This window comes from Chaetodon auriga, chromosome 12 (assembly GCF_051107435.1).
Source record: "Chaetodon auriga isolate fChaAug3 chromosome 12, fChaAug3.hap1, whole genome shotgun sequence".
NCBI lineage: Eukaryota > Metazoa > Chordata > Actinopteri > Chaetodontiformes > Chaetodontidae > Chaetodon > Chaetodon auriga.
The window spans coordinates 20823039-20842930 of record NC_135085.1 but is presented as its reverse complement, the minus strand read 5'-3'; the positions used below and the strand labels follow the sequence as shown (position 1 = coordinate 20842930).

The window sequence follows — 19892 nt, the reverse complement described above, 5'->3', positions numbered from 1 at the left end:
TACCCCCAATACACTAGCCTCTTTACACCAACATGTTCACTGTGGGCTGCTCAATTCCCCCTTTCAGCTGCCTGAATGACAGTGCTGCTGCATATTTGCCTTCTGCTGACTAATGATGGACCTCTCTCTGGCCTCGGCTGAGCAGCAGGGCTGCGTGTTGGGAAAACGATACCTGTCAACACTGTGCTATTACTCAGGATCAGCAAAGGTTGCAAAAGTACCTGAAGACACAGAATGTTGGAATCCTTTGAGAAGTCTGGAGTTTTTATTCAGGATAGTTTAGTGCTGAAAACAAATCTGGCTGAACACTGTTTGGAAAGGCAAATGGCATGTGTAACTTCTTGAACATGCCCTGCTGTCTAATAAGGATTAAACCATTTTAATAATGTTGTAGTGTTTATATATTCAATCCCAGAAACTTGGTGAATAATGATTAATTGCACATTGATTGTTTGTTCAATAAATTATTAGATGATTGTGAGATGGTGATCACAGCTTACCAGAAACCGAGGTGATGTCTTCACATCACTTGTTTTATCCGACTAACAGTCCAAAGCCCAAAGCTCATTACATTTAGATTAGTCGGCTGGTCAATTGTGAACATCATTTCAGTTCTAAAAACATACTTCACGCTGTGGAAAAAACTATACGAAGATCACAGAGCATCCCATATTCTGAAAGATAAACTAACAGTGTGTGCATTTAAAAGTGTCAACCGCAAAATCAATTGCAACAGCGGCCGTTTCCTCCTCTTTTCTTGCTGTTGATGCCTCTGTCTTGAAGTGCTTTAGCTGCTTAAACTTGTAAGACTTGTGGCTTTCACATAAATCCTGGATGCACCATGTAATTGCCCCATGTGAAGGTGATGTGTATGAAATGCCAGAACGTGCTGATCTTGACGATAATTGAAGGTCTGCAGTCTGTTCTGATCCATTTAGCTTCAGTGGAATGCCGTTGTGTTTTTTGTATCATGCATAAGCATGGATTGATTATACGCACATGGTAGTTTATTGTGTCACTGTTGCCTGTGCTCTTCACAGGACTGACATGTTCGGTTCTTAAGTCATTTTGCTCCACATTTTTAGTCCAGGGGCTGTTTGCAACATTACCTCCCTCCTTTGCGTCTGTCGGCCGTAGTTATAATTGCAAAGCAGCCACTTTTCCACGGCATTGTTTACATCTTTGTTTGGTTAGCAAAGCAAGTCCTTTGCTAGCCTTACGTGTACTGCATGTAGGATAGTGTGGTGTGTCGCTTAGCCTCATAGGATAACTGCTCTGCAGCCCCTCTCGTGGACACAAAGACCCAAATGCCTACGTACCTAAATGGTCCATGTATAAGTTCACTGGATGTTTCTTAAAACCTGGCAAGGTGAAATGGGTTGTGAGATTGATGTGTTTTTCAAAGCTATAGCAAAGATGTTAAACATTTGATGGTTCCAGCACCTTAAATGTGGGAATTTACTGCTATCTTTGCACTTTGGACTTAGGGTCCAGCAAAAAGAGAACGTAATGAACATGCCCCTCTTTGGTTTTATTCTCTATTCTCTAAGAAAACAGCAAATATCCTTATTTGACAATGATGCTGGAACCAGCAAAGAAAAGACAAGCAAAGGATTAATTGATTACTTCTGTTTGAATGTAACGGCACTCCTCCGATGGAGAAAACAAGCTTCTGATTGGAAGAAATCCCCAGACTTTTTGTGAAAATTTGTACTGTACTTTTTAGTAAGGTAGGTCACCCCCAGTCCTGATACCTGAGTGAGTAAGTGCAATGCAAGAAAACAAAAAAACTTTTCCAGGTAAATTAAATCTTTATTGATCGTAGTTGAGTTGTAATTGGATGCATATTGAGTAATGGGGCTCTCCCATTCATTTTGAAGACTTCTTCACAACTTATCAGTGGCTCTCAGATTTCCTAATATAGACGATGCTGTTTGTGGTACTTTCATAGGGCTGAGAGATGCTATTTCTGTAGAATCAGACGCAGTGCTGCTTGTGAGAAAGCATCTATTAAAAGAAAAAGGGAGAGTTCATTGAAGTTGCCAGAGAAAAGGGTCTTGTGACTGAAAATGGTGATCTTCATGTGATGAGATAACTGACACATGCCATGTCGGCTTCATTGCGCATGTTCCGCTGAGTGTTATGCTTTCTCCGGTCCCTGTAGGCGTCCACAGTGCCCCCATTGACTCTTGTGCGTGTGTTACTACACTGACACAAACCACATCAGAGAGAAGCTTGGTTATACTGATGAGTAGGCCATAGTGACAACAAGCAGGGGGTACGTTTTCCTCGCAGAACTTTAAAGAGTTCCTGTAGCTGTGATTCATGCTGCCTTGTGTAGTTGTTTCCTGCCTGATTTTTAATGTCAGTCTCAAGTAGTGGAATGGAAATTTCAATAAAAATCCCAGATTACTGATCCACTCAACCTACATCCTGAAACACAGCTGAGTGGCACTTTGTAGCAGTCCCGTTTCATATGCTGCCCTCCACTCCTCTCTGGGGTTAAGTGACCTTTCTGTACTTAGCTCTTGTTTCCTCCGTGATGCAGACTGAAAGCGTAGCCTATAAACAGTCTCCGTCAAGAATTGTCATTTAATTCTACCAGCCTTTTAAACATGTCTCCTGTTCTTGGCCACGTCTGGTGCAACAACACTTGGCCAATCATCCACTCAGACTGCCATGTGGCAATGCTGAAATCCTTCTCATTGCTGCTGTCTTCTGTCTCCAGGTGCATGATGAACTTACTGTGCTGTAGCTGTCAAAGCTAGTCAGGTGCCACACCATGGCCAAACCTGGGAGCGACAGAGATGGAGCCATGGTGGATAAGCAGGCGGGGAAGAAGGTATGTGAGCACAGACACAAAATAGGACTGAAGATGACACTTGAGGAAGAAGCGTACCAACTTTATTTCTGTGTTTATTCACTTTGCAATTTGCAATTCTGATCTACGCTATAGAGATATGTGGCACAAAATCAGATCCAAAGTTGAGCCTCAAAATTAAGTCTAATTAAGATCCCGAGACCAGCTGACCTCATGGTCTATTTAGCAGATGAAGCTCATATAGCATAATCTTCATCAGGAAATGGAGTTCGCCCAGTTCTCATGAAGCTGTAGGTGTTCAAATTTCAAGTTTTTTAGAGCACGTAAGGGATATCTTCTCCATGTTGACGTATAATTTTGGAAACAGCAGTTGAGAAAACGAACTTGTGTCAGGTCCATTTAGTAGCTGTTCAGGGTCCCGAGTCGTGTTTGGGTACTTAAGTCAGTCATGTCAATATGTGAGTCTTGCATTATTTACCTGAGACAGCAGTTGTAATATTAGATGTTTGGCTTAGTCTGTGTTGACATGGAGGACTGGGAGTGCCACGTGGATTGACTGGTCAGCTCTTGTTCTATCATGATGATAATATTTCCGTCAGAGACATTTGTAAAAATTTCTCTGCAGTGTTGTAAGCGTGCTCGTTACCCACTCACTGGAACACATGTCAAACACGTCAAACCCCCTAACTTCACTGTTCAGTGACACGCAGACACACAGGTAGAGAGAAACAGAGGTGGGTGGGGCAAGCCGCTGTGTGTGCAGTAAGGGCGGGGAGAGCAGATTAAATTAGTTGGTGAGTAAACACTAAAAAAAGGTGGCGAATTAAGTACAATTAAAATGTTGAAATGTATTCTTTCGGAAATTTTCAGTAGACAGATGCACCCCCTCCGACAGCCATACGTGTACATGTTGACATTGATGCTAACATTGTAACTTTATCAGATGGTATTCAGTGAGCTAACAATACGCTTCAACATGTGAGTTGATGGGAGGTTCACTAATGCCACAGCACATTGTGAGGAGCGCTCGTGAATGTTTATTCATGCTTCACTGTGCGTGTCGATCGTAAAACAACATGTTTAAGTACAAGGTACTTAATGGAATATGTAGCGTGTAAGAGGGTGTGAGTTTTTTAAAACTCTATCCTCCACATTGGTATACCGACACCACTTATTTATCATTTTATCCATAAATGAGAGAGGCAGTTATTGTCTGCTTTTATATTTAAGGCAGAAGTGCGTCTCATCCTAATGCTCTTCTACTTTTAACGCTGCCAGACACTTCAGCTTTGCACAGCTGGCACATTGCTTCACTGAGATCAAAGAGGCACCACACTGCAGACATTTTTCCTCCTGCCAGAAATGTATTTTACTGCACCAAAGTGCTGCTCACTATAATACTGGTACTAAAAAAGCTTTGTCTGCACATCCAGAGTGCAAGAACCCAGTAACAGGAATTGTAAGCCTGTTTGATAATACTGATATTAGGAGTGTAATGTTTAGGCCTGATGCAGTGGGTGCTATCACTGGGGGCACTTTTCCTCATCGCCACCCCTGCCATAAGTTTTTTTTGTTTTCTGAAGAATCCAGATAGCCTCTCCATGCACACGCAAAACAATTTTTAATTGATGCAGTGAAAAGCAAAGTTACATCCATAAAAATAAATAGCAGCTGCTAGTGGGAGGGATCAGATTTAACATTTTCTTTCTCGTGATGTGGGAGTTGTTGTTGTTTTTAGCTTTGTTATGGCCCAGACTTTAGACACCAAAGAAAATGTAACTAACCCAAGTGTGGCAGGACTTGTTTAGCATTGAGTCTCCTTCTGTGTATTGACAAGATTGTCTTCAGTGTTTGTAGTTTGTTGTGAATCCTCTGTTTCATTACATTATACCAATAGAGTCTTGACTTAATTACTTAACAGTTAGACCGACAACGCCTCTCTGACTTCAGCCATTAATCTAATAATTATTAGTATTTAATGCTATTTTAGTTCGACTTGCACAAGTGTGAAAATTCTCACGCGGCTACAAGCCGAGTGCCATTAGAATAAACCTCTAACTCTTCTGTATTTTCATTTCTGTGTGTTTAAAAAAACAAACAAACAAAAAAAAAGTCGCTCCTGATCTTTTGCTCTTCACTTGGCAGGGACCCTGCCTTGGGAGAAAGATTTTAGTGAGTCATGCAGGCAAACCGGCTGCCTGCAAGACCCAAACAATATGTTGCAGAGACACAACAGAGCCTGTATTATAATCATCTGCACTTTTCTCATGTTAGTGTCATGTTTAAGCAAGCTTTGGTCTCATCTGAAATACGACCCGCAAACTAAATGCGACCCTTTTGTAGCCGAGCTAGCAAACAGACCTTTTTTTAATAACCTCGCCTAGTTTATTTACCGTCCTGACTGTTTACATATACACATAATTCTCAAATGTGGCCACACCTTTGCAGCATTTGACATGCCTGATTTTTGCTTTTTATTTCCTCCTCACCTCAAACAGAGCAAAGACAAGTTGTCCCCTTTCACCAAAACTCCGAAGCTGGACCGGAGTGAATTGCTGGGGAAGGAAGGGAAAGCCAAGTCTTCCATGAAGCGCAAGCTCTCCTTCACTACCAGTCCGCTCCGGACCGAGGAGCGAGACTCTGACACCGGTAAGAACTGTTGCTGCTCCTCCCTGCTCCCCTTTTCAAAAGCCACGCTGTTGGCTGGCTGCCATGTCCTCACACTGCCCCCTGGTGGCCTGTTGTTGAACATTTCCTTAAGGGACTCAAAGGGGTTTGTTCGGGAGCTGGTTTCAAATATGACGATGCTGAGGAAGTTGTGACTGTTGTGTTGAATAACAAGATATAAACAGAGTTGTATGATGAGACTAGAGGGGAAAAAAGCGAAAGGGCAGACATAAATATGAAGCCTTTCTAAATGTAGTTATGTTTGAGTGCTAACTTCGGGTCATCCAACCCTTCTGTCACGTAAAAAGTAGATTGCTCTCTCGTTCTTGATATGAATGCATACGGCATTGAAATCCCTTGAAAAGACCAAAACCAACAATGAACTGATCCCGCTAACAAATGTAGCCTGTGCAGCCAAAGCCTGATGTAGTGTATTTTTTCTGTGTCACAAAGCTCCATTGTTGTCCAAAAACTATTAAAAACACATCAGCGAGCACCAGTGTTGCCCTGGGTCACTTGTTCCTTCATTACTTTGAACATTGGTACCGTAGTTTGAGTCACTTGCACATACATCGACCTGCTGCTGCACATATCTCGGGCACTAAATGCGTATTAATCCACCGCTGAAAGCAGTAGATTAATGCACCTGACAAATGCACCTCTTTGAACATTACTGATACGCATTATGAAATAAACTAGTTATCACATATTATTCATGTCCACTGTATATTTGTGACCTGTTCTTAAAGATGTACGTCATCAGTAGGAACCAGTTGGCTTTGGGCTGTGAGCCACAGACGGGGTAGAAAAGACGGAAAGTACAGTGAAGGGGGGGCTAATAAATGTGTTTGCTTTGGTCTTTTTATGGAATTTGTTGACATAAATATAAAATATAAATGCAAAAATATAGAACAGCATCCTCATCCTTTCAGACCCAGTGTTGTCTGTGCAGCTGTGTGGTGATAACTGCTCTGTTTGAGTTCCTGGTAACTGTCATGCTAAAGATAACTGCTCAGCTTCACGTTGGAGACACTGTGAACCTGAAGTCTTAATCTTGCCTCTCTTACCTGTGTAAACAGACTATTGTGCTTCTGTCATTTTAGCTACAAGTTTTAACTGTATGTTTGGATTAGATTTGAGAACTAAAAATAGGTCAGTTACACAGCCGTAATCACTGTAAATGAAGTGCAATATTGCATTTTACAGACTGCTTGAGGTCCGGTAGATTGACTTTCATCTCCTCTGTAGAGCAAAGCTCAACGTGATGATTTTCATTGTGTGGTCCTGCGTCTTTGTAACAGACGACAACCATCACTTTTGAATTCACCAAGTATAATTTATGTTGCACAGGTTATAAAGCTAAACTAGCATGGAGGGTGGCTTTTCCTTTCAGCAGCCTTTCCCTCCTGCCTCTCAGCTCCTGTGTTGAGCAGCAGCTGTGGGAATAAGGGAAGTAATGACTCCGCTGACCGCCTCGGATCGGATCTTCTCTCCTGTCTCCTGTGTTGCCATGACTCATAATCTGTGCGTGGAGTGCGAGTCTGCCTTTGTGCCTGTCTGTATTTGAGAACATGTGAGATGAGGAGGGTGAGAGAGAGTGAGCGTTAATGCAGTGCTTTCCCACCCTTCCACCCCTCCCACACTCCCCTTGCTTTCCCCTCCCCCTCCCCTTCCCATCCTCTCTGCTTTGCACTGTAGATGACTCAGACCCAGGCCAGTCGAGTGAGACCTGGGGAGAGAGATTAGTGCCTCCCTGCAGGATATACGCAGGTAATCGCTGCAGCCCGATTCTCAGCCCCGTGTCCTCTACAAGTCACGTCACCCACTCTGCGCCACTATGCTGCTATAAACACACATACACACATGCACGTGTGTGTGTTTTCGCCCTGCATCCGCCCCTTTGCAGCTCACGCATGTCTGTGTTTAGTAACCACCGACCGACGGAGACTGGGGGAGGGGGGGGTTCGAGGAGTGCTGTCTGCACTTGGCTGGCTTAAGAGAATGCTGTCTTTTTTGTCCTTTTTTCAAACCTCATGCTTGTCATCTGTTTCTCCACGTGCAGATACAAGAGAAGGAGGAAAGCGATGTCACTCTGACAATGAAATTGCTGCTTGAAATGAAATTGGACTCTTTTTGGACCGTTAGCTAAGATTTTTCTCGGTTTTGTTGCAGATAAAGATGGACCAGACAAGAAGAAGGTGAAAAAGGAGGCTGGGGGCAAGAAGTCCCAGGCCAACCTTTTGTTTGGGTATCCTCTGTCAGAGCGCAAACAGATGGCTCTCCTGATGCAGATGACTGCCAACAGCCCAGGTTTGTGTGCCTGCCCTCTCACTTTCAATCGTCAGGATGCCTCACAGTATATTTACTGCTGGATGAGTCGTGCTTCCAAGCGTTTTGACAAACATGCTTCATAATATTTCAGGCTTGTTTGAGAATAAGGAAATGTCTCATATTTATGTAGCTGCTGAACTGGACGGGAAGGTGCTCTGTGTACTTTCCCAGTGATATTGTGCTGTTGACATGAAATACGTAACTGAACCAGCTGACTGAGATTGTTATGGGAAATAATAGGTCCTGAGTAGTTGTAAGACAATGTCAATTAGTACAAACCTGCTCAAAGTACAGACACAAGTAAGCACAGGTTTCCAGTAAAGCAACTGTCACTGTGGTTGCTCAATCGAATGCCTTGCTTAAAGGAACAGTTTGACATTTTGGGAGATGAGCTCCTTCGCTTATGTGCTTATGCCATGAGTTGATATCACTTTCATGTCTGTCTGTTTGGTGTGAAGCTCGACTCAGTTAGCTTAGCTGAGACAGTGTAAATATGATAATTTGTGTTTTTTACAGAGGGTTTTTGTTGTGGGACTGTTACCTTTGGACAGAGCTTTTCTGTATCTACGCTAAACTAAGCTAGCCAGCTGCTGGCTGTAGCTTAACATTTATCGCAGAGATCAGTATGATCCTCATCTAACTCAGCAAGAAAGCAAATAAGCTCATTTCCCTAACTGTTCAACAATGAATACCTACTAAAACACACAGTCACATATAAGCACTGTCTTTCAAGTTCCCAGTAAAACCAGTTTCACTGCGGTTACTCACTACAGTACCTTGCACATTAGTGCAGGTAGTTATTTCAACCTGTGACAGGCTTTTGTATCAAGCATCAGTTAAGTCCTTTTCTCTGCGCCTGCCTGTGTCCAGACTCTACTCCCAGTCACCCCTCACAGACGACCCCTGTGCAGAAGAAAGTCCCCAGCAGTGCCTCGTCTCGACAGAAGGACAAGGTCAATAAGAGGAACGAGCGAGGGGAGACTCCCCTTCACATGGCTGCCATCCGGGGAGATGCCAAGCAAGTTAAAGAGCTCATTAGCATGGGAGCTGATGTCAACGTCAAAGACTTTGCAGGTATGATGCCCCCAGGAGGTGATCATTTAACAGCTTTCATTATGCCTGTATGGAAGCTATTAATAGCATGAAACTGACTAAACAGGTGTTAGACAGACATCTGTGTGCTTGACACTATCATGTGTGCACATGTTTTTTGTTAGGTGGTTTCATTTTTACTCTCATCTCCCAACAGAAATCTATAAATATTTTATTTTTATGCAAAATTCTTAAAACTCTCGGGTGTTGCTGTTTTCTGCTCTCACCAGGTTGGACTCCTCTCCATGAAGCCTGTAATCTCGGTTACTACGACGTGGCCAAGGTCTTAATAGCAGCGGGTGCGGAGGTGAACACGCAGGGTCTGGATGACGACACGCCACTTCACGATGCCTCAAGCAGCGGGCATAAAGATGTAAGAGCTTCACTTGAAGTTTGTCCTGCCACTGTGATGTGAATGTAATGTAGACATTAGAGTGATGGAGTGATGTCACTTTGACAGCAAAACTGCCTTAATCACTAAGTCTGCCTGTACAACACCTGGTCAAAATGGATAATGGAAGAATGATGCATCTCTATTAAGAGTTGTGATTGTGCGTGCATTTATTCCCCTTCATTAATCAAATTATAAACTGTTTTCCGCCCACAGTAGATGATCTCCTAACTCACTCAGTTATTCTTAGCTGTGTTTAGCAACAGACAGTCAGACTGTATTAAAAGCATTTGTTTGAATTGAGTGTAAAAAGGAAACTGGTAACTTTCTTAGCTTAGCTGTCTTAGCTTTTTGTTTTTGTATGTTTCTCTACAAACGTAATGTTTGTCTTGAGATTCTCTGTCTCACTTCTTGCTCTGTTTCATTCAGATCGTGAAACTGCTACTTCGACACGGTGGTAACGCCTTCCAGGCAAACAAGCGCGGCGAGCGCCCGGTAGATGTGGCGGACTCTCAGGAGCTGGAACAGCTATTGAAGGGAGAAGTGCCGCTGTCGGACCAAGACGACAGCTCTTCAGGTATGCAGAGGAAGGATTATTTTTTGGCTGACCTCCCGTTTAAAGTCAAATATTAACATGCTAACTTTGATATGACAGAATGTTGGTAGCTGCTGCACCTCACAGCACAATGTGTTTTTTATTTTAGATGGACCAGATGGGGCTTTAAAATCAAATGTCTACAGTGTGTTCAGGTCTTTACCTGTGTTTATGGACTGATAAGCGGTCACAATTTTGAAAGTTTTATATGCACTATAAAACGTTTTATTGACTGTTCAGGGCTTTTTCCACAAGGGAAAATTAATGATATTATTGAACATGTCATAGAGAAATAAGTCGTGTGTTGGATACACAGTGTCATCCTCAACAGCTGCTTGTGTTTGTATTAAAGTATAAAGTGTTTCATTGACTTTCGCTGTATTGTTTTAACACTGATCATCTCCTCTCTGCAGAGTCTGAGGACCCACCGTCTGTCAATCCATCCAGCGTGGATGACAACATGGAAGACTCTGATACTGAAAAGGACTCGGATGGCAAACCGCCCACAAAAGCGTCGTCGTCCGTTCCAGGGCTGGATGAGTATGAGTTCAAAGACGAAGAAGAGGAGGAGGACCTCAGCAAAGCCCTCAATGACAGGCACATCCTCCGGAGGGAACTACGGCAGCGGGAGAAGGAGGACAAAGATAGGAATCATGTGGCAGGAAAGCAGAGCGGCAAAGGGGATTCCTCCTCCAAGTCCAAAAAGCAGAAGACGTCCCGTGTCCACTGCAGCTCCGATACCTCCAGCGATGAAATGGAGAGCCTTCCAGAGAAAAGGAACTCCCCCACCTGCTCTCAGAGCTCAGAGGGCGTCAAGGCGGATACAAGATCTAAAAAGGAGAATGCTGAGCAAAAGGAGAAAGGCAAAGTCAAGAGGAAGAGCAAAAGTCAGAATAAAAACAAGGAAAACCAAGAAGATGGGAAAGAGAACAGCAAAACTTTGGTCCTCTCTCTCGCAACTGTGTCTGACAGCACAGAAAAGGGTCGGGAGGAAGACTCCTTCAAGATGTCTTTCAGTCCTAAAGATGACTCATCCGTCCACCTCTTTCATTTGTCATCCATAAAGTCTCCGAAACTGAACCACAGCCTGACTGACAAACAAACACCACTCAAACAGGAAAATACTAAGATGTGCATTTCCATCAGTGACAGCTCATGTCCGGTGGACGGTGTCAAATACAACCACTACACAGACACAGACTACTGCACTGAAGGCTCCAGCACCAAGGGATGTAAGCACAAGGAAAAGAGCAAACATCAGCAGAAAGACCCCAGCGTAGACGGGGACGACAGTCCTTACAAGGACGGCAGCATAGGAAACAGTATAGACAGCGCTGAAGGTGCCTTACGGAAGACCGACTTAGATGGCAAAGTAGTCAAGAAGCATAAACTTAAACACAAGGAGAAAGACAAACACAGGAGGGAGTACGAGGCAGAGAGGAGCCGCCACAGGCAGAAGGAGGCCAGGAAAGACAGCCACAGGAATTTGGAGTTTGACAGAGAGTTCTGGAAAGAAAATTTTTTCAAAAGTGATGAGACGGATGAATCTCTGCCAGTGAAAAAGGAAGGTGAAGACAATAGCTCACTTCAGAAGACCTCTGACTCCTCTCCTGTCAAAGATGAGAGAAACACGAAGGAGAAACACTCCAGCAGCAAGGAAAAGAGGCCGAGAGAGGAGCGAGAAAAAGACAAGGCGGTGAAAAAAGAGCGGAAGGAGGCTGCTGGTAAAGAGGAGAAGGTAAAGGATTCAAAGCTGAGCGAGCGTGACGAGAAGGTGGACTGCCACGGCTCAGGGCGGATTCCTGAGGAGACGCTGCAGAGCAACAGCATGAAAGAGGAGACAGAGGAGAAACCCATAAGTGGGATCACAGCTGATCAAGAACAGCTGGAGCCCTCTGAGAAGGGCTCACGCGAGAAAACTGACAAGAGGCTCCCAGGAAAGGAGAAGGATTCAGAAAAAGTGGAGAAAAAGCATCCTGACAAGGAAAAAAAGGTTAAAGTGGAGCACTCTGACAAAGCCGAGCCGCAGAATTCAGTCGATCGTTGGAAGGAAAAAGAAAAAACGGGAGCAATTTCTTCCCACTCGCCTGGCGATAAAAACTACAAAGAGAATGAAAAACTGAAATCTTTATCCACAACAAAAAAGCACGAGGACAGCCGGAAAAATAAAGATAAGTTCGACAAGCGGTCTGACAGGGACAGGCAGGACAGAGAATATGGTGTTGGAGATCACAGAGAGAAGGAACGCACAACCTCTGATAAGAAAGGAAAACCTGCGGAGAAGACCGCAGATCATAGTAAATCTGATCGTTCAAAGGAAAAGGACTGTGACCGCAAAAAGAGAGAGAAAATAAAAGACGGGACTTCATCGAGCTCCAACCTGAAGTTACTTTTAGAGGAGAAGAAGAGCTATCTGTCCGAGAGTAGCAAGTCCTTATCTACAAAATCAAAGGAGGAAGTTGTGAGAACACCAGAGAAGGATCGCGACCGGAGAGACCGGGACAGAGACCCGGATAAACACAAGGACAAGGATAAAGACCGGCACAAAGACCGCTCCCAGCAGGCCAAAATCAGCAAGGCCAAATCCAGCGAGACAGATGCAGACAAGGCCAAATCAAAAGCCTCGCCGGCAACACGAGACGCCAAGCCCAAAGAGAAAAGGCTTGTGAATGACGACTTAATGCAGACCAGCTTTGAGCGCATGCTCAGCCTGAAGGACCAGGAGATTGAGCAGTGGCATCGCAAACACCTGGAGAAAATCAAGCAGAAAGAGCGGGAAAGGCTTAAACAGAGGCCCCTGGCAGATCCGGGCAAGTCCAAGCCGAAAGACAGAATGAAGACTGAAGCGTGTTTGAGTAAAGAGCTCATTCGCTCTAAAAGCTCTGAAGCGTCCGACGTCCACAGCAGAGATAAACCTCTGAAGGACGGCACCAGCTCCAGAACAGTGTCGCTTGATGGAAAGACTCTGCCCTCTATCAGCGCAAAGGTCATGTCAGCTGTTGAAAACTGTCTGACCAGATCACCCAGACCAGAGAGCGAGCGCTGCGGCCTCATGTCCAGGTCCGTGTCCTTGGTTTCTGTCGCTAGCTCGGAGGACTCGTGTCAGGCGACGACGTTAACACCCAAACATGTTGAATATGACTCTGACATGAACCTGGAAGCCTCAGACTCTCAACCCGCATTCCTCCAGTCTTCCCTCGTCATTCAAGCCACCAGATCGCCGTCTGTTCACGATAAAGATTGCAACAGTCTTCCAGATGTGCTGCAAAGTAACCGGACGCTGCTGTCCGGCAGACATGAATCACCGTACCTCAGGGCTATTCTGGACGAGGATGCCAACTCATCAACTGAAGGTAAAGCTGTTGAAAATCTGCCAAAACCCAGCCAGCCTCCTGAGGAGCCGAAGGCAAGAGAGACCTCAGCAGACCCAGAGGAGAGCCTCACGAGCCAACAATGTACGAATTCAGTTTCTGATTCAGTCACAGAGAGAGAAGGGGCCGCTTCCGGTGGTTTAACGCCACACATGTCAAACAAAGACCCTGAGAGTAAAAACCAGACACTTCCAGAGTGTGGTGGATCTCAACCAGGGTCAACAGAGCAGAAACCTCTTTCCTCTTCTGATCCTCCTGTTGTGAGGGACATCCCGTGTCTGACAGAGAACTCACAGGCAGAATGTAGTAACAAGGATTCTGATCAGCCATCGATACCTACAGCTTGTCTACCTGCAGAGCCGTCAGCGACCACAACCACAAAAACCTTCCAGCAAAGGGAACCACTCGCTGTTTCTGGAATGGAGAGCTTGCAGCAGACGGAATCGGGTACCACACATGTTTCTGACCCTAAAGACAAACCTCTGGAGAGTGCTGATAGAGCAGAACAAGAGATTGTGCAAACTGATACAGAAAGCTTCAGAGCAGAGGGTGCAGGAAGTCCCGTACCGTCCACCAGTTCGCACATTCCCAGCTCCACTTCAGGGGACTCCTTGCCAGGTTTTAGCAAATCGAGCTCAGAGTCTGAATGTGCTCAAGAGGACATGGATGTGAACAACCAGGACTGCAAGAAACCGAGACCTTCCAGTGATGCTGCAGGTCCGTGTCTCGATGCTCAGGTGGAGAAAAGGGACGGTTTGCCCCCAGCGCCGTCCTACAGCGCGAGTCCTGAACACAAGGCCGAGGAGGTGGCCGACGTCCCGCAGAGCTTGGAGAACAGCGGAGGTGCTGCTGGTTTTGTTCCAGCAGAGAGCTTGTCAGTGGAGGGCAGCCTGGCTGCAGAGAGCTCCTCTGAATCTAGACCAGAGGCCAGCTCAGAGCCTATGGAGGTGACCTCTGCCGATGAGAAACCAGAGTCATCTTCATCTGGAGAGGAGCAGAGTCAAAGCACCATCCAGTCAGCAGCTCAGACCGACTTCAGCAGCAGCGCCTCGGGGAGCTCCTCTCCGCAGTCTGGAGACCGGGATTCCGACTCTTCGGGGGCTAAGGTCAAGATTCACTCCGATGAGGATGTGGACATCCACGTGCCCCATCCACGCAAGAGGAAGATGCCTAAAGTGTCCACCTCCCAGTCAGGCTCCTCCACTCAGCAGGAGAGGGAGAGAGGCCAGCAGTCTCTGGCTGCTATTGTGGACTCCATAAAGCTGGAGGAGATCCAACCCTACCAGACAGAGAGGGCCAACCCTTACTACGAGTTCCTGCACATCCGGAGGAAGATCGAGGAGAAGCGCAAAGTGTTGTGCAGCGTCACCCCCCAGCCACCACAGTATTATGATGAATATGTGACCTTCAATGGATCCTACCTGTTAGATGGGAACCCACTCAGCAAGCTCTGCATACCAACTGTGAGTTCTTCTTTAGTAGAACTGGGGCAGAGTTTTTGTTTTAACTCTAACCCATAAATTGGCCTGTTCTAATTGTAGGAAGCGACTCTTTTACCTAATTTTGCACACATTTTTGTGAGGGTTTGGCGCCGTACTCCAGCAGGTTCAAAACGACAATGATTCCTGTTATTGACTCTAATTTGATTATTTTAGGCTAATGTTGTTTGTCAAAGGTGAGCTTGTACAGTTACTGTGATGCTAATTTGAGATCCTCCTGTCCCTCAGGTCCATCTCATACCAAACCTGCTCGATTCATAAACGTAGTTGTGATGATGCAGGGTGACAGTTATATTTCTTAATTAATTAATTGACAGTGAAATGAACTGCAGTGAGAACGCGCCCTAATTTATCTGGGAGTGTTTCAGTCTGTTCAGATATCAACCACATTAGCAGTTTATCTACTGTTGAGTAAATATTGCCAAGAGGAAGGAAAAGTAAACTGAACTGAGTATATTCTTCTGATATCTGCACGGTGACTCGTCAGACATCACTTTGCAGCGTTGATGAAGCGTTTTGAACCGTCTTCCTCTCCACTGTTTGAACAGATAACTCCACCTCCGTCATTACCTGAGCAGCTGAAGGAGATGTTCAAACAACAGGAGGTGGTCCGCATGAAACTACGACTGCAGCACAGCATTGAAAGGGTACGTAGTTTAACTCCTGGAGCTCCTTGTTTTTGTTCGGTTGATCACCTCCAGACATTTTATATCCACTTGTAGCTGCAGAACACATTGTAAAAAAAGCCTTTTTTGAAAACCCTCTTCACATTTTGAAGCTGTGTGTTCTTACACCCTCTTCAGGACTTTAATGGGGCATCAGTGCTCAAGATACTGACGACATGTTTTAACGCTACATTTAAGGTCGGAGTCTCAGGATTAATGGGACTTTTGTTGTTCCTTCCATCAGGAAAAGCTGATTGTCTCAAACGAACAGGAAGTCTTACGAGTCCATTACCGGGCGGCAAGAACATTGGCCAATCAGACTCTGCCTTTCAGTGCCTGTACAGTTCTACTGGATGCTGAAGTGTACAACATGCCTCAAGACGTCCAGGTAAGCATCACGGAGCTGCGGTCCAAAGTCACACCTGCGAGGGTCTTCAGCAGCTTCTACACAGTGTGTGGAAACATTCTGTGTTTGACGGGTTGTTGTCTTTGGTTCACAGAACGATGACGGCAAAACGTCAGTGAGGGACAGATTCAACGCCAGGCAGTTCATGTCCTGGTTACAAGATGTTGATGACAAGTTTGATAAACTGAAGGTAAGATCGCTGCGTCTGTTTCCACCGCCCGCCTCCATTTAACGCGAGGTGCAGTCATAGAGAAGGACAGCGTGGAGTCAGGAGTGATCTCTTTACTGGCATCTGCTAGACGCCACTAAATCCCAAACACTGGTGCTTAAAATGTTTGGATGTTGATTGGTGATGGGAAATATTGGCCAGTCGTTACTGGCACGTCATACTGGGGAGAAAACATCTCATCCAGTCACTGCACTGATTAATTTTGCTCTGGCTAAGTTCTTACATACCGTTGATATTCTGGAAACAGGCTGAACAGGATCACTCAGAGTCAGGTTGTTTCGTTCTCCTCTCATGTCTCACAGCCAGATAAACGTGTAATGAGGTGATGCCACCGATCACTGTCTTTCTTTTACTCCAGCCATAATCAGCTCGGCGTCGCTGATAGACAGCTTGATTTTACAAGTTTCACTTATTTAACCTCGTACCAAAAGGATTCGTAGATGGCAGGAACGCCGGGCTCCAGCTGCCTGCACATGAACTCTGCTGCAGGAAACACATGAAAGTCAAAAAGTCTGAAGTCAGTTCAGAGGAAGCTTTGGACTACAGACAGTAACATCCAGCAGTGCTTGTGTACAAACCACAGCAGCTCATTAAATGAAGGGACATCCTAGCTGTGTGGGTCTCAGTCAGTACAGGTTTCAGTGGCCTGTTTTGACAACTGTATTAACTGAAAACAAGATTAGTGGAACAAACAGCAGTCGTGCAGTGGATGTTGTTCTCTGTACGAGTAAACTGAGCTTCTGGCAAAGCTGAAGATGTAAACATTGCAGTCTGTGGCATTCGGTGAACACTTGATCCAGATTATTAGGTTATCCTGTGTCTTTGCGTCACACTGTGCTTGTTTCTTTAAGTTGGTAGTTTCATAAGATTTAAGAGAAACGTGGGGATTTTTGTGGTCTTGGAAGCAAAGAACGATTGATAATTGATTGTGTTGTGGTGGTGCTGCCTTTAAACAGTAGTCAGGTGACCATCCTGGCCTATATGGTGGATTTTGTAAATTTTTTGGATTCGTCTTTGTGCTTCTTTCTGGAGAAATAGACTTTCTTGATCTAAATAACAACATCTGTTTGGATAAGAGGATAATTTGGAGTCTCTTCCCTCCACAGACGTGTCTTCTGATGAGGCAGCAGCACGAGGCGGCGGCCCTGAACGCCGTGCAGCGTCTGGAGTGGCAGCTCAAACTGCAGGAGCTGGACCCGGCCACCTACAAGTCCACCAGTATCTTCGAGATCCCCGAGTTCTACATCCCGCTCGTGGAGGTCAACGACGACTTTGACCTCACCCCGATATGAGCTGTAGGACAGACGCGCTTTGCCACAGCGGCGGCCACGTTAAGGACGCGAGAGGCAGCCCGCACATTCGAGGAAAAGGAAATACGTAGCACTTAGAATGCGGCGGTAACACAAAAGAGCACTTAGAAAAGAGACGATTTTACTCCTGAGCTCTGACAGTCCAAAACGGCACGCCCACCAGGAGGAGGGGGGGACGGGGACCGACGGTGCCCGGCACAAAACACGGGGGTCCAGGCCACAGATGAAGCCCAGGGAGCAGAGACCAAAAGCTGGGTGGGCGGTGCAGGGAGCTGCAGCGAGAAGCGAAGCACGGACGACGAGCACCTGCTACTGCTCCTCATCAAGCAGGGTCACACAACTGAAAGATTTCAATTGTTTTCAAAGTGCGTGTTCATACATTGTGTACAGACTGTGCTCTTAATTTTTTAACTTATTTTATACATAAACAATTGTGCATTTGTAAATAGTCATGTAATTATTGTTTTAAACCTGTAAAAACAAAAAATAATAGATATTTTGATTGTAAACTCGTTCTGTCTTATGTTTTAATGGACCAAAGTTGGTTTTTATATCGAGTGTCCTCTTCGTCCGTGATGTTCTTGTTGTTGTTGGCTTAAACTCTTAAGCATGTGTTGGCTTTTGTTGTGTTTTTTGTTTTTACTGTTTCTCTTCCTTCCTCATCTGGAGCTCCACGCCACAGCTGGTGTTTTTTGACTTTGGCAATTAAATGCTGTGCATGTGTTGCGTTGTTTGTACTTTTTCCTAAAAAGCTGTACTGTGGACTTAATTGTGAGGTTTACTGAAGTGTTCCAGCTTTTTTTGCGCCATTGTGTCATGTCCTTTTTGCGGCCTCACTCCTCATGTGTTGTCCATTGTGTCTCAAGCGCATTAAAGTCTGTTGTGGCTTCCAAGGAAAAAAAAAAACAACAAAAAAAAAAAACAACTTTTAAAGTTTCAATGTGAGATCACAACAACAAAACCTATTTTTTCAACATAATGCCTTTTGAACGATAGTTCTAAAAAATGTCTATTTTAATATTTACTTGTTACATGACTTGTACATATTTGTAATATATAATTGAATAAATTTTATTTGTTGTGAAATTAAAATTGTTGGTTTTGGGGTCATTCATCTGAAGGCTGCTCAACAAATTAGAGCTGAAATCGTTTTGTTTTTTATGAAGCAACAACAGCTAATTCACTGGTTTCAGCTTCTCAAATCTGATGTGTTCTTATGTAAATAGAATATTTTGAGTTTTTTAGCTCAGACAAAAAATTGAAAGCTGTTACCTTGAGAAACTGCAATAAGCTTTCTTTTTCAGATTGCAGAATGCAGGATTGTCCTCAGCCAGTAGATGTCGCTGCACGCAGCACTGCACGTCCAGTCAACTTGATGTTGGGATTAGATGGTTGTGGATAACTTCTCAGACTGATGCAGGTTAAGTGAAACAAAGCCACTCAGAAAATAAAGCACTGCTGCAGCCTCCAGTGTGTAGTGAGGCTGCATTCATGCAGGTCAAACATTTTCAGCAGCTTTTCATTGTTTTGGCATATGGTTTATGTACTTACAGACAGCAGGGAGAGGCTCTGACTGTCGTTTCACTTTCCAACAAAACTAATATATCTACCATCATATAATATATGAATATATATTTAAGGGTCTCACTCCAGACATGTTTTAAAACATATAAAATTACTCTGATTGGAAGAATGATTTGTGTCTGTTTGTGTGATAGTTTTTCTACAAAGAGGTAAAAAAAAAAAAAAAAAAGTTTGTTAAAAATTCCTAAAAAGAAAATCTCCTTCCTCATTGATAAGTCCAGAATCTATGAATTTGCATTTGTTCGTAGCAGAAGATTAATTTCATCTCACTTCTGTAAATGAAGAGGAATTTGAGTTGAGCACTTAAATAATATCAAATTACGAATTATTGCATCAGTAATATGGAAGATAAATTTAATCCGGCAAAAGCTTATTCAAGTACTTTAACTTTGACTTCAAAATTTTCTTTAATTGGTGATTGTGTGAGTAAAATACTTCTTGCACCAGTGGTAAATTGAGACACATACATACAAACTCCCGTTTACATCAACAGGGTCAGACTAAATATGATAAACACACGTCAGTACAAGACAAAGCCTCCGAAGTGACTGAAAGTGAACTTGATAAACCAGTGTCAGTGTAATTAGAGCGAGTAAAACTGAGTCACTTTCCCCTCAAACAGCTCATTTTAACCCACAACCATCACATTGAACACGTGACTCATACTTCCTCTTAGCGTCATGACTCAGGTTGTTTTAGATACAATGATAATTTTGGTCATGTTTAAGTGATTTGGCATCTTCTTCTTGGCTCACATTTACTTTGAAGGTGTGTGTGTTCCCCGCTGACTTTCCTGCCCTACAGGCTGGAAGTGGGGCCTGTTGTGGGTTTGATGAAGCCTCGGGAAAACACGTGTAAACACCTGTGGAGTCAAATGGCCCATCAGAGCAGTTCTGCAGGGTTGCTACAAATGAGCGCAGGGACGCTCCTC

The 19892-nt window shown here is 44.4% G+C and overlaps 1 protein-coding gene across 2 annotated transcripts in view; it reads left to right on the top strand.

Annotated features, from left to right (window-relative positions):
* Positions 1–18469, top strand: part of ankrd12 (ankyrin repeat domain 12) — a 34516-nt gene extending 16047 nt beyond the window's left edge. The window contains exons 2-13 of one of the 2 annotated variants that reach the window (XM_076744438.1): positions 2729–2842; positions 5320–5470; positions 7187–7258; positions 7661–7798; positions 8690–8893; positions 9142–9284; positions 9732–9879; positions 10311–14731; positions 15316–15414; positions 15677–15820; positions 15933–16028; positions 17174–18469. In XM_076744438.1, coding sequence (XP_076600553.1) covers positions 2783–2842; positions 5320–5470; positions 7187–7258; positions 7661–7798; positions 8690–8893; positions 9142–9284; positions 9732–9879; positions 10311–14731; positions 15316–15414; positions 15677–15820; positions 15933–16028; positions 17174–17359 — 5862 coding nt within the window. In that variant the 5' untranslated portion in view covers positions 2729–2782 and the 3' untranslated portion in view covers positions 17360–18469. The remainder of the gene's footprint in view (positions 1–2728; positions 2843–5319; positions 5471–7186; positions 7259–7660; positions 7799–8689; positions 8894–9141; positions 9285–9731; positions 9880–10310; positions 14732–15315; positions 15415–15676; positions 15821–15932; positions 16029–17173) is intronic. The other variant, XM_076744439.1, reaches the window with a different exon arrangement.
* Positions 18470–19892: the final 1423 nt, after the last annotated feature.